The following is a 12,089-nucleotide window of genomic DNA, read 5'->3' as shown; positions in this document are numbered from 1 at the left end:
GAGGCCTCCACAAGGTTTAAGTCTCAGATATGGAAAAAAACTATTGTTCTTTATTCACTGTCTAATGCCAGTACTTGTATAAAATCCATATGAATGGGCAAATGTGCATAGACACTAATAGTTTTAATTGAGTAAATAAGACTGTCCATAATTTCATTCCATTTTACGTTTTGTTTTACATCTGAAACACACTGAAGTGAATGGAAAACTTTGGAACAGGCTTTGGAACAGGCCTGTTTCGAATTAATGACTTTGCCTCAGCCTTTTGCACCACTCATTTGAGAGCAAGCTAAGCATCCTTTCTTTCTTTGAGATAGTAAAAGGAAATGCAGGACTCTGTTTCAAGACCACAGTGGGATAAGGAAGACTGAGCAAAAACTTCTTGTATGCTTTAGTTGAATTCTTATTCTAACAGTTTGGTCATGAAGTGGGGCATTCCACCTAGAAAGGGTGTAAATGTATTTTTTTCATTATCTGGCATTTCAGGAGAGAAATTCTTCTGTTTGAACTGATGGGTGAACAGATCAGTTTGAACACTGTGTCTCTGCTAGGGGAACACAAAATAGAAGTTAAAAAAGCATGCAGCACTTCAAAGAGGTGCTCATCGCTTTATTTTAGAAACCTGGAAGGGAGGGAGGCAGATTAAAAACAGCATGTTTTGTCACATTGCATGGAACACAATGTAGTGACATCCTGCAAAGAAATGACAAAACGCCAGGCTTTGTATGGCAATAGAGATCTCTAAAATAATATCCACCAGTCTCCAGTTTAAGTGACTGTCAGCCATCTCTTGGCCTTGCACAGCACTGCAATGCAAAGGCAGATCATTATGGATTAAATATTTGTGGAAGTGATTATTACCACAGCACACCCCAGAAGCAGATGTCAGTCTATCCCTAGCAAGACACCAGATCTGAGGTAGCTGCTCTTCTTTTGTTTCTAAGATGTATTTTTTCCCCTTGCAGGAGTAGTGAGAGGATGTCAGAGACCCAAGGTGTCAGAGAGTGTGATCGCCAGTAACTAACTAGCTTCTGTTCCTCCTTCCTAAGTGGGATTTTATCCTTCTTGTCAAACTCCCCCTAATTTATCCTTCTCTCTGTTCTCTAGTTTTCCTAGCACTAGTGAGACTGCTCAACCATAGCTAAGAAGCTGAGGAAGCTTACTTCCATAAGGTTAATGGCAGTGCAAAGCCATGAATTAATAAAACAAAAGCAAGGAAATGCAGGAAAAGCTGAAGCTGCCAGTAAAGTCACATCCCTACTTGCCAAGGGCCAAGGAAATTTTCAAACATGGTTAACTGCTCCTTAAAGCCTCTATGTACTTCATGTAGCACATGAAACAATGGAAATTCAATGCTGCTCTGCAAAATGGGCAGGGGAATGAAAAGAGGTGGAAGCAAAACTGTGGGGACAACTACCTCACAGATTATTGTGATAATTATATAAAGGGAAAACATAATTTTAATCTGTAACCCAGTATCTTCTAAACTACAGAATAACTAAATTATGTCCATTGTTTTTCCATTTCTCAGATATTCCTTGCTAGGAATTCCTTACCTATTCCACATAATGTAGTGGAATAAGTGTGCATAAGCCTTTGAACAAACTACAGACAGAAGCCTGAGCACTTTGCTTACCTCACTGACTAAATCTCCTGCCTTTTTGGCTTGTTGTATATTAAGACTTCCTTCTGTGATACATCCAGCTCCTTTCATCCATGTCAGATCTGCCCTATATTGGAGCTGCAGAGGAAAATTACATTTACTGGCACAGGAAACACAAGTATAATGTCTGCAAGTGAACATGTGCATTATTTCCAGTTCCAAAGCCATTGCAAAAACATTATAAAAAGCCACAGTCCAATCAGACACTGTTCATACTAAATGAGAATTAACACCAAATCAAAAACTCTCTAAGCACTTATACTGTTTTTAACAGTTTAGCTGAGTTTGCATCATCTTACATCACTCTGGAGATCATAGGCCTTTCTTGCCCACTTGGTCTTCATATCTTCAGGAAGAACTGTGTACTCATGGAGTCTTGTTCTGTAATCCAAGTCACTGGCAAGTGCCTGAGCCTTCTTAGCATGCCTCAGGTTTATCATATCCATAGGCAGATGGAAATGGGCCTTGCTCTCCTCAAAACCCTTTTTGTAGGCAATCTAGAAACAGAAGGAATGAAAATAGGTTGTCTGTATCAGATGTTGCAAAGCTCTCCTAGATCACCCTTCTTGTTTGGGTCCTTATGCAGATTAGGCAAAAAAAACCCCCAAACACATATAGAAATCAGGTCCTATAAGGGACTAAACAGATGCCAGGATAAATTTTGCAGACTCTAGAGGCATTTTCTCTATCACAGTACATTTTACTTTTAAACATACCTTCACAGACTGGAAATTTCTGTGTAGAACTGTTGATAATGAGGTTCTAATGTCATATTTTATTCACATTGAGGTTTTAATAGGATGTTATATTCCTGCCCCAAAATGGGGACACCATTGCCCAAAATCCACTGCTATGCAACCACTGCAGATTAACAGATGGAGGAAGGAAACCAATTTGGTAAATGTTTCCAAGAATTTCTTACCATGAGAGAAGTAACAGTGGTAGATCACATAGTGTTGCTGAAAGTTTCCTAATTATGAAAAATAACTTTAGAGTAAGAGAAATAATTTACCTCACTACTCATCTTGGCCACCTTCAAAGAGTGCAAAAGTCTTGAATCTTTGGTTCCAGTTGCTTTTCCTTTTGATTTCTCATATTCTTCTTTATATTTAATCTGTCAAAAAAAAAAAAAACAACAAAAAACAGTGTAAATCTAAGAATATTTCCAATTACTCATGAGACAAGCAATATGTTTTTCATTGGTGACTTGGAGGGTCAAAATTTAGAAGAGCTTAATCTGATTCTCTCATTGTCACTTCAGACTTCCCACATTTTCTCAGAAATTCCAAAAATGCAAGGTCAATCTCATTTCTGAGGTCTTTAACCTCATTCTTTAAGGCTCAGCCGTCTGAAGTGAATATGCTCATAAACTTAAATTCTTCTGATTAGCTAAATTATCTTGTTCTTGGAGGCAAAGATAAGAAATCAATCCAAGCAAGGAATTAAAGATTTGATTTACTTAATGAGGTGGGATTTCAGAATCTCCATCACTGCTAACACTTTCCAGCTACAGAAAAAATATCTCCCTTTTCTGCCTCTCCATAGATTAAAAATCATAAGTTGTTTAGAAAGATTTTTAAAAATTTTTTTTATATACATGTGTTAAGGAGGCAGACTAAAGAAATATTCATTGCCTTTGTAGTAGATAATAACACTGTTTTCAAGGCTATAAGCAATTCAAAACACTGAATTTCACTACGGGTTGTGCAAATTTTGCTTCTCTCTGTACACATCATTTTAAAACCAATAATTTTTGGAGAATGAAATTTCACAGCAGAATCTGAGAAATTTTCCAGTTATTCTTTAGTGATTGAGGAAAAGGGACAGCCAAATGCAGGATTTAAAAATCCACATGAAGTGAGCTAAGCTTTATTTCCCTGTGCTATAGCTACTTATATAAAAATAACTCCCAGGTAACTAAACATAACATACATCACTGGCAAGATCCCTTGAAGCTTTGGCAGCAAGTAAAGGCAGAGAATCAAGTTTCATTTCAAAGCCCTGGCCCTTACTCTTCTCCCAGCCTTCTTTGTACTTAATCTGAGAAAGGAAAGACAGCAACATGTCACTAACACATAAACACACAGGATTTTCAAACAAACATGAAAATTACACAGAGCAAAGCAGAGGTATAAATATGCTCAGTCCACAAACTGGAACCTTCTTAAGTCACAGTTCATTGTCATTTTGAGTTAATTAATTGCCTGGCATTGAGTCAAGAATTTTATTCTTGGAGTTCACAGGTACTTAAAGTCCCAGAACCTGCACCAATAGCTCTCATTTTCAGATAGATATGGAGGAGGGAAACCATGACAAATCATGAAGCTGGAATGAAAGTCACATCAATACTATCTAGAAGGTTTGTTTCTCATTTTGCACTTATTTGTCTTGGGTTTTTTCCTCCAAAACTATCTACGACAATGGAGGACTGAAAAATGCTTTAAAAATTAAATAGCAGTTCAACTTTTCCTGCAAGCACTTGATTTTCACACAGAAGACTCTAAGTGAATCACTGTATATTGTCATGAATTGATCCAACTTTGCTGAAGTCACTGTTCCTTTCCGTTGACTTCAGTGGGCTTTGAGTTATTAGAACTGCGCCAATCTTGGTTCTTTATACAAATATCACTTCAGAAACAGTTAATTTTGTGGAGTGAATAAGTGATATTCTACAGAAATTCAAATAATCTGAAAATGTCTTGAAAAAAAAGTCTAATGGTTTTACTGTCCTTGAGATTGGATCTCTGTCCATTCTGGGTACCATATTTCATGTTGTTTGGTATAAAGAGCAGTGATAAATACTAAATGCATCCAGAAAGAGTGTCATCAACTTTATATTTATTTCTGTCCAATAACAGCAACATGAATTCCAGTATTTCCACAAGGCTTGACTTACCTCACTGTATAACTCAGCATTGGCTTTTGCTTTCACTAACTGAGGTACGTCCTGAGGCAGAGTGTAATTTGTTTTTGTCTTCTCATACTGGGCTCGGTAGTTCAACTGCATATATTGAAAAGGTCAGCAAGGAACACAGTTATTTTTAACTTAATAAAAATATAACCATTAGACTGCTTGATTGCTGTTAAATTTCAGGCTACTGGTGCCATAAATTAAAGATACACTCACAGGTGTGGCTGATGTAAATATGAAGGCAGTAAGGCAATTATAACTCTTACTTAGGTACTAGGAAGTAGAAATTTATCCTATCAATAAAAAAGCTACTAATTAATTTTAAGTACAAAAGATATCATTAAAAATCTTGCCTTAATAAATACACAGCAGATAAATTCCTAACAAAGCACACTGATACAAATCCTTAAAATGGAGACAATATTATATCTACTGGTATGCTTGCCACATTTCTGAAGGTGATTTCATTCAATACATATTCTTGTTTTGACTATAAATCTGCTGGAGAACTATCAAGAATAAAAACACATAAGGCTACCAATCCCATGAAATGAAATGATCTCAGAATTCTAATAAACAACAGTGGCTAACGATGACAGAACTTACATCGCTGAGCTGCTGCGCATTTATTTTGGCTTGAGCCATTTGTGGAGTGCTGGCAACAGAGCTGTACTTCAGCTTGTCTATGCTTTGCCTGTAGTTTACCTGATTTAGTATAAAATTAAAGAAGATTTAGTAAAGGAAAGAATGGTCAGGCTGGAAAATGAGAGATTGAAAAGACAAAGTTTTGTTAGCTAATACTCTCAATAAAACATTACTTAAACCATAATAAATTGAGTAGAGGAAAAATGCCAGGATCTCTTGGATGAGACCTCAGAACTTCCCAGTCTGAGGTCACAGTTTTTATCCCACTCTAAAAATGGCTTCACTTATAATCCTTTCCTGTCAAACCCACACATTCTTAAAAAGATGCAGTACCAGCTGCAAATCGTTGCTATAAAATCCCCCAAATCTATATATATACCCCAAAATTTATATTCTTAACCATCACTTAGTCCATTTTTATCTTTATCAGACAAGAATTATTGTAACTGTCTATGAGGATGTCTGTTTAGTGTAAAACGACATAGAGCCAATGAAATCTCTTATACTTTGTCTTTACTGAATTTTGATGTAATAAATTAACCACAGAATTTCCCTGTGTGGTCAAAGTTTTGTGTAGATGATGAGAAACGAAAAATATGTATTTATGGTACAAAAAAAAGTCATTTTAATGTCAGCCATCAAGAGAACTGGAGTCCACTAAATTACTAACACATTAATATGGTAGCAACAAAAACAAGTTATAAAATAAATATGTTAAAGGCCCAAATTATGCAAGATAAAAAAATCATATGAAGCTTCCTTTCAAATGTGTTGCTGCCAAAGAACTCATTGCTATGTTACAGAACACAATTATTATTCCCTGTAGGCCTTCATTAATATTCACTGTAGTTAATCACCACTTTTCAAACATTGCAAATCACATTGCTTAAAACTAGTTTCTTAAGAACACTTCTTTCCAGTAAAGTGGAGCGTATTTCTAGAGATTTTGAGTCACTGAAACTATTTCAAAGCAAACCTTCTTATCTCAGGTATCCTCACATAATCTTGCTCATGTTGCCAGAATGACAAAAGCTAGGAAAAAAAGTCTGAATTATCTCACAGGTCCAAAGTGATCAAGATACTTAAAAGAGCTCATTTGCTTCCTCAGAGACAATTTTAAGTCCATGGAAAGGGATCCTTTCTTTTTAACTGAAACAGTGTATTTATTGTGATTACTTAGCGTGTGAGAGAGTTGTACTCCTTAAAGAATTCAGAGTAAGCATGTTGGTTTTCAGGGAGCAGACAAGTCCTGGGACTAATTCAAAATCCTAGATGACCAGGACTGGTGCAACTGAGTCTCCGTGGCCAATGGAATTACATGTCTCCAACCCTGATGCTGACTGTGAATTGTAAAGTCACCGGAATTGTTGAAATGCCTTTTTGCATTTTGGACATGAATTTGTGCTTACCTTGAACGCTTTAAGAGCACAGCTCTCTCACACAGTAAGCAACTGAACATTGAATTTTACTGGTTTAAGCTTTTACAAAGAGAAAGTTAAAATTACTGCTGTAGAGGCAATGGTTCATCTTAGAGTTGAAGTATATTAAGGAGTTTCTCAAAAACGTCAGGGTTCTGAATTCTAGCTCTTCACGCTACCATCTATTTCTTGGCAGAGGTATTTAGGCCCAGATAAATCTCACATAATGTTAATGACCTCTCTAAGGCACATTGCTGCTGGCTTACTGCAATTCCAATGTAAAGACAGGGTATATACACTTCAGGAAGTCAGAAATGCCCTGCAGAGCTGCTGCTCCCTTCCTGTTGATTTTATAAGCAATGCCTGGTGATTGAGCCCCTAGCTGAGGCACAGGTTAAGTTGCCAACAGTAGATGAGATCAGTCAAGCTTTTAATGCTTGTGAGAGGTGAAAGTATAACAATCTGTACAGTCTGCCATCCTTCATTTATCTGAAGGACACACACACAACCGCAGCAGTACACAAATTTCCTCACATTGTTCCATCAGTAACTCAACCCCAGGCCCCAGAGGTGCCTCTCTCTCGTGGAGCATAGGCTGAAGGAAGGTTATGTGACCAATTAGTTCCCCTTCAAAGGGGAACCCCTATCCTCAGGGAATTCACAAAGGATGAGAAGGCTGTTTTAGTCTCCCTGTCCTTTCAGTGCTTTCAGTGCTTGATGCTGCTGTTGAAGCTGCCCCAGGATGGTGAGAGTTTTGCAGCACGGAGTTGGGATAGGGCAGAAGTCACTCATTTCACATCTCTCTGCAACCTGTGCTGAACTGAAGCCAACGACAGGACATGGCACCTCTTGCTACTCCTCTGAGACCTCTTGACACTGCACTTTTTTGCTTTAACTTTGTTAGCACTGGCTGTTTGCTCCTATCATTAAACCATCATTTGACACACGCAATCTATCACAATCCTACAGAGAGATGATGAGCTATGCAAGTCATAGGGAGAAAAAAAAACAACATGAAATTATTTACATCTTTCAAAGGGACCAACTTTCTTGTTGTCTGGTATGAAGGAGTGAGAGTAGCTGGGTAATTGTAGTCAACACCGTCGTGTTTGTAATCAGACTTATAGGCTATCTGAAACACAAGGAGAACAAAAAAAAAATCATTCTTTTTTTTCAGTTGTCATTTGTTTGAATAATTATCAGTCAAGAGGAAAGGAGAAACAATAATATTAATATTAAATGCAAGAAACAAAGTAAGTTCAATGTCATGAGTGACAAAGAAAATGAAATTATTTGCATAGTTTAGCCACTAATTGATTCTTTTTCAGCTTCTCAATTAATCCAATGCCAACAGTGGGAGCATTAACTTAACTTCCACCTATGACACATCTCTTTTATCTTTCTGCTTAGTTCTCAAGCTTCTTACAGATTTGTAAATAATGTACTTGAAGGAATGGTATGTAATGAAATAGCTTCTTGACTAACCCAGTAAATTAAATTGGAATCCAGAAATCTTCATTAAAGACTGTTTTTTCCAGCAAAGGTCTGACCCTGGGGGTGGTGGCAAACAACCTTCAGCATCCTACTGATGTCAAAGAAAACTGAAGGATCTCAGTATGTTGCCAGATCACTGAAATTTCTTATTTTAACTTCTTCCACACAGGGAACTATAAAACAGTACAAAAGGGTTTCCAGAATTTCCCCTCTTCTCAACATATCTATCCGTCAGATCCCAGTACAGCATGATTTAAAGTTTTCTACCAACTTAATTCTGGCAAACTGAAAGAAAAGGAGGCAGCAACCATAAAATTGTGATTGAAAGGGACTTACATCACTTGCCAAGCTGCCAACTTTCATGGCATGGAGCATTCTCTTGTCCATGCCAACACCCACATAGTGACCTTTCATTTCATTCTGGTAGGTTTCTTTGTATTTAAGCTGTACAAAAAAAAAAGATAAAAATACTCTGAGAAAACATATCCAGCTTTTCTGCTGAAGAGTTTCAGCTTTTCAGGGTAACCATATTTTACAGCAGGGAGACAAATTGCTACAGCTGTGGTCTACTAGTGTTGCTCCAATACAGGAACTCATTAGCCCACAACAATGTTGTTACTTTTAAAAATAAAAGCTAAAACCCTCTGTAAGTTTCCTCTTTTAAAGAAGTCATTTTAATGCCCTTCATATCACCCAAATGACATCTAAAGAAGATACCTCTGTGTTCTATTGCTGCATATTATTTCATCAGAAACAAATCTTAGAACGAAGTTCCAGGGAGACAATATTTGTACATTAACAAATGAATAAAATTTGGTTATTTTGGTGCATCTTTCACCAATCCCAGAGTGGAGGATTTGAAAAGAAAAATTGATCATTCTGCCATCTCAACTGTATGGCAAAGGATTTACTCCTATAGGATTTCAGAGAGTGGTAAGAGGCAGTATGAAACAAAATTATATTTAATAAGATACTAGTGATATAATTAATAACACTGATTACTTTCACACAATTCTTGTCTGGTATGAACTCTGTTGAAGTATCTTCTGCCTAACTTTCCACTTAGAAAATGGATATACACAATGAAATAAGTAACAATTATGACAGAAAACAACAAAAGCTGACCACTACTTCTCTAGATTGGTAGCCCATGGTAAGTAACCTCTCTTCCAAATACCATAATAGTTCTTTTCATAATCCCACATAAAATGAGCCCCAGCTATACATCAGGACACACTAGGATTGGTGTTGTACAAACATGAGCTAAAATCAGTTATAATCACATTTCCAGCGCACATTTATCTGAAACACACACACACAGACTGATGACCTTTGATTCCAGCAGCTACCAAGGTAAGCAAGCCTCACATGAGGTACTGAAAACTTACATCACTGGTGAATTTTGAGATCTTGCTCACATTCTTGAATTGTGGAGTGTCACAGTAGTTCATGCTGTAGCCTTTGTTGTTTCCAAGATCCTTCTTGTACTCCACCTTAGTGACAAAAATGCACAATGGGAAGATACGGTAAAACCTTAATCTGTTCTGTCAAGTGCCTTCACATACTTTTAATGAGGCAGACCCACTGTCCAGAGATTTTGATACATGGTTTTTATCAGCTGGCATATGATGAAAATTAATAAGAAGAGAGTTTTCATACACTCAATTCTCAATGTATAGGCAAAAGAAATGTGATTTCATCCTCTGCAAAGTGTGGGAGACAGCGACAGGAAGAAAATTACTAACAAAAACAATGATATACAAAGGAATTCTAAGGTGAATGTGGAGCAAATGAACATGTACAAATGTCCTATGTACCAGGTTCCTGCAAGATCTCAGCAAGAGTTTTTGTACTCTTATAGTCATTCCTGTTTAAGGAACATGCACTCAGCCTCTAACAGCTGCAGTGAAAGACTGTGAAAGATGAGAAGAACTCAGCTTGCTTAGTCTAGGAAATCAAAGGGCAGAGAAGAAAATGATGTATTTGTAAACCTCTCAAAAAAGTAACCATGCAGGGAAAAGAACTTTTTAAACTAAAGGGCAACGTTAGCACAAAACACAGTGGTAATAAAGTGGACAGGAATAAATGTAGGCTAGAAATTGGAATAGGAGGATTACATGATACTGTGTGGAAACAGCAGGAACCAGGAATCATTGGCCCAGGAGGCTCCTTCCAGCCTACTTCCAGGGGTTTTTCATTATTGAAGGTTTTATACTTTGACATCTCAAGAGTATAAGTTTTTAAACTGCCATGGGGAAGTTCTAGAAACTCACATTTATTAATAGCTTTATAGCTGATATGACACTATAAATAAATTAATAATTCAGAATCTACTGAGAATTCTCTAGCAATCTTCCCTTGCCAAGCAGAAAAGGCATCAATTATCAGTGGCTCACAGTCTTTCACACGATGGAAGAAAACAGAAATCTGCATAAACAGAATGGTATAAATTTTAGCTCTATTCATGGTATTTTTTGATTATTAGAAGAGCCATCTTTGAGACACTCTAAGGTACACACCCAATTCATCCTAAAGCACTTGTGTTATTGTATTATATCTTAATATACTTGCATTATATCTTAATATAATATTAAAAGCACAATTCAGACTGGAGGGGTGAGGTTTTTTCAGATTTCTATTCTTCATGTGGCCACAACTAGAATCACTCTCCTGGGGTTAATTTCCCACACTTTCATGCAGATGATTGGAAGGGCCAGAACACAGCACCTGAAGATTTGTTCTTGAGCTTTTCTCTCCAGTTACTGTGCTACACACAGATGATTTTTGTTATGTACAATGAAGTAAGAACAGCTTTTTTTTACTTCCAGTCCTTACTCATCAAACACAAATGTTTGTATGAGCTGCTCCCAAACTTGTTAAGAGATCGATTCAAGCCCTTACCTCACTGACAAGCTTGTTAACACTTTGGGCTTGTTTAAGGACCAAGTTGTCTTCAGCTGTTAGGGAGTGAAAGTGAGCTGCACCTTTCATCTTGGAAAGATCTTTCTTGTATTTTATCTGGAAAGAAGTAGGGAGAATTATAAAATAGATGTGCACCTTTTCATCATACTATTTGGACTGGTTTCATTAATCAGGAGAAGATTTTCCCTGTTCTTGCTTTGATAAGTAAATGGAACTTGCCAGGTTGAAACACTGTGAGTATTTACTCCCTGGAACAGCCCAAATATAACCCCATAGCCCTTCACACCCCCTGTCAAGACATTTTACTAGACAGCATTTTTCTATCCATTTTTGCCACAGATTGAACAGCACTGGTTGTTGTTCATAGCTTGAACAGATAACTAGCAGATTCTTGGTTGGTGACTGGTTGGAGCTTGTGTGCATTTCTGTTTCTGAAGGAATACTCAGTACTTTAATTTTAGGCTTTTAGTCAGAGAATTACAGATATTCATCAAGTGCTCTGCAAACCTTTCTTTTGTACTTTTAGTGTGTGTAAGGGAATTGTATTTCTCTACCAAATCAAGATTGAAATAAGGGACTTCTAAATTTAATTTAGACATCAGGTTATTGATATAAATTTGACTCAGATGGGTGAAGAGCAATAATACTTGGCCTTTTGCCAAATTTTGTCCAGCAACACTCCTTTTGGGAGTATGTTTCAATATTTCTTGCATACAAGAAGATGCTCATATTACACATCTTATGTTACTAGCTCAAAAACAAGATTCATAATGTAAAAAGTATTTTACATGTGCTGAAGTGCAAATAGTTGGTTGTTTGTTTTTTTTATTTTACAAGTCTGCACAAGGTTTCCCAGCTTTAAAGCTATAAGGCAGATTAATGAGTACTGTAGTGTCCAAATGGAACAGCCATGAAACAATCCTCTTCCACACTCCAAGTATTACAAATTAGTGAGGAAACTACTGACCATTAGCATTTTCAAAACCTGTGAAAAGGTGGTCTTTATCTGGAAAGGTTAAATATTTCATGTTTCAAC

The 12,089-nt window shown here is 36.9% G+C and overlaps 1 protein-coding gene across 2 annotated transcripts in view; it reads right to left on the bottom strand.

Annotated features, from left to right (window-relative positions):
* Positions 1 to 12,089, bottom strand: part of NRAP (nebulin related anchoring protein) — a 46,145-nt gene that overhangs the window by 22,364 nt on the left and 11,692 nt on the right. The window contains exons 11-20 of one of the 2 annotated variants that reach the window (XM_085064813.1): positions 11,033 to 11,149; positions 9,520 to 9,624; positions 8,468 to 8,575; positions 7,665 to 7,769; positions 5,181 to 5,279; positions 4,560 to 4,664; positions 3,596 to 3,703; positions 2,676 to 2,777; positions 1,963 to 2,160; positions 1,637 to 1,741 (exon numbers count right to left, since the gene is read on the bottom strand). In XM_085064813.1, coding sequence (XP_084920939.1) covers positions 1,637 to 1,741; positions 1,963 to 2,160; positions 2,676 to 2,777; positions 3,596 to 3,703; positions 4,560 to 4,664; positions 5,181 to 5,279; positions 7,665 to 7,769; positions 8,468 to 8,575; positions 9,520 to 9,624; positions 11,033 to 11,149 — 1,152 coding nt within the window. The remainder of the gene's footprint in view (positions 1 to 1,636; positions 1,742 to 1,962; positions 2,161 to 2,675; positions 2,778 to 3,595; positions 3,704 to 4,559; positions 4,665 to 5,180; positions 5,280 to 7,664; positions 7,770 to 8,467; positions 8,576 to 9,519; positions 9,625 to 11,032; positions 11,150 to 12,089) is intronic. The other variant, XM_085064814.1, reaches the window with a different exon arrangement.

The sequence above is a fragment of the Lichenostomus cassidix genome, chromosome 6 (assembly GCF_008360975.1).
Source record: "Lichenostomus cassidix isolate B80296 chromosome 6, HeHo_3.0, whole genome shotgun sequence".
Classification (NCBI taxonomy): Eukaryota; Metazoa; Chordata; class Aves; order Passeriformes; family Meliphagidae; genus Lichenostomus; species Lichenostomus cassidix.
Note: the sequence above shows the minus strand (reverse complement) of the source record. Positions and strands in the feature narration are given on the sequence as shown.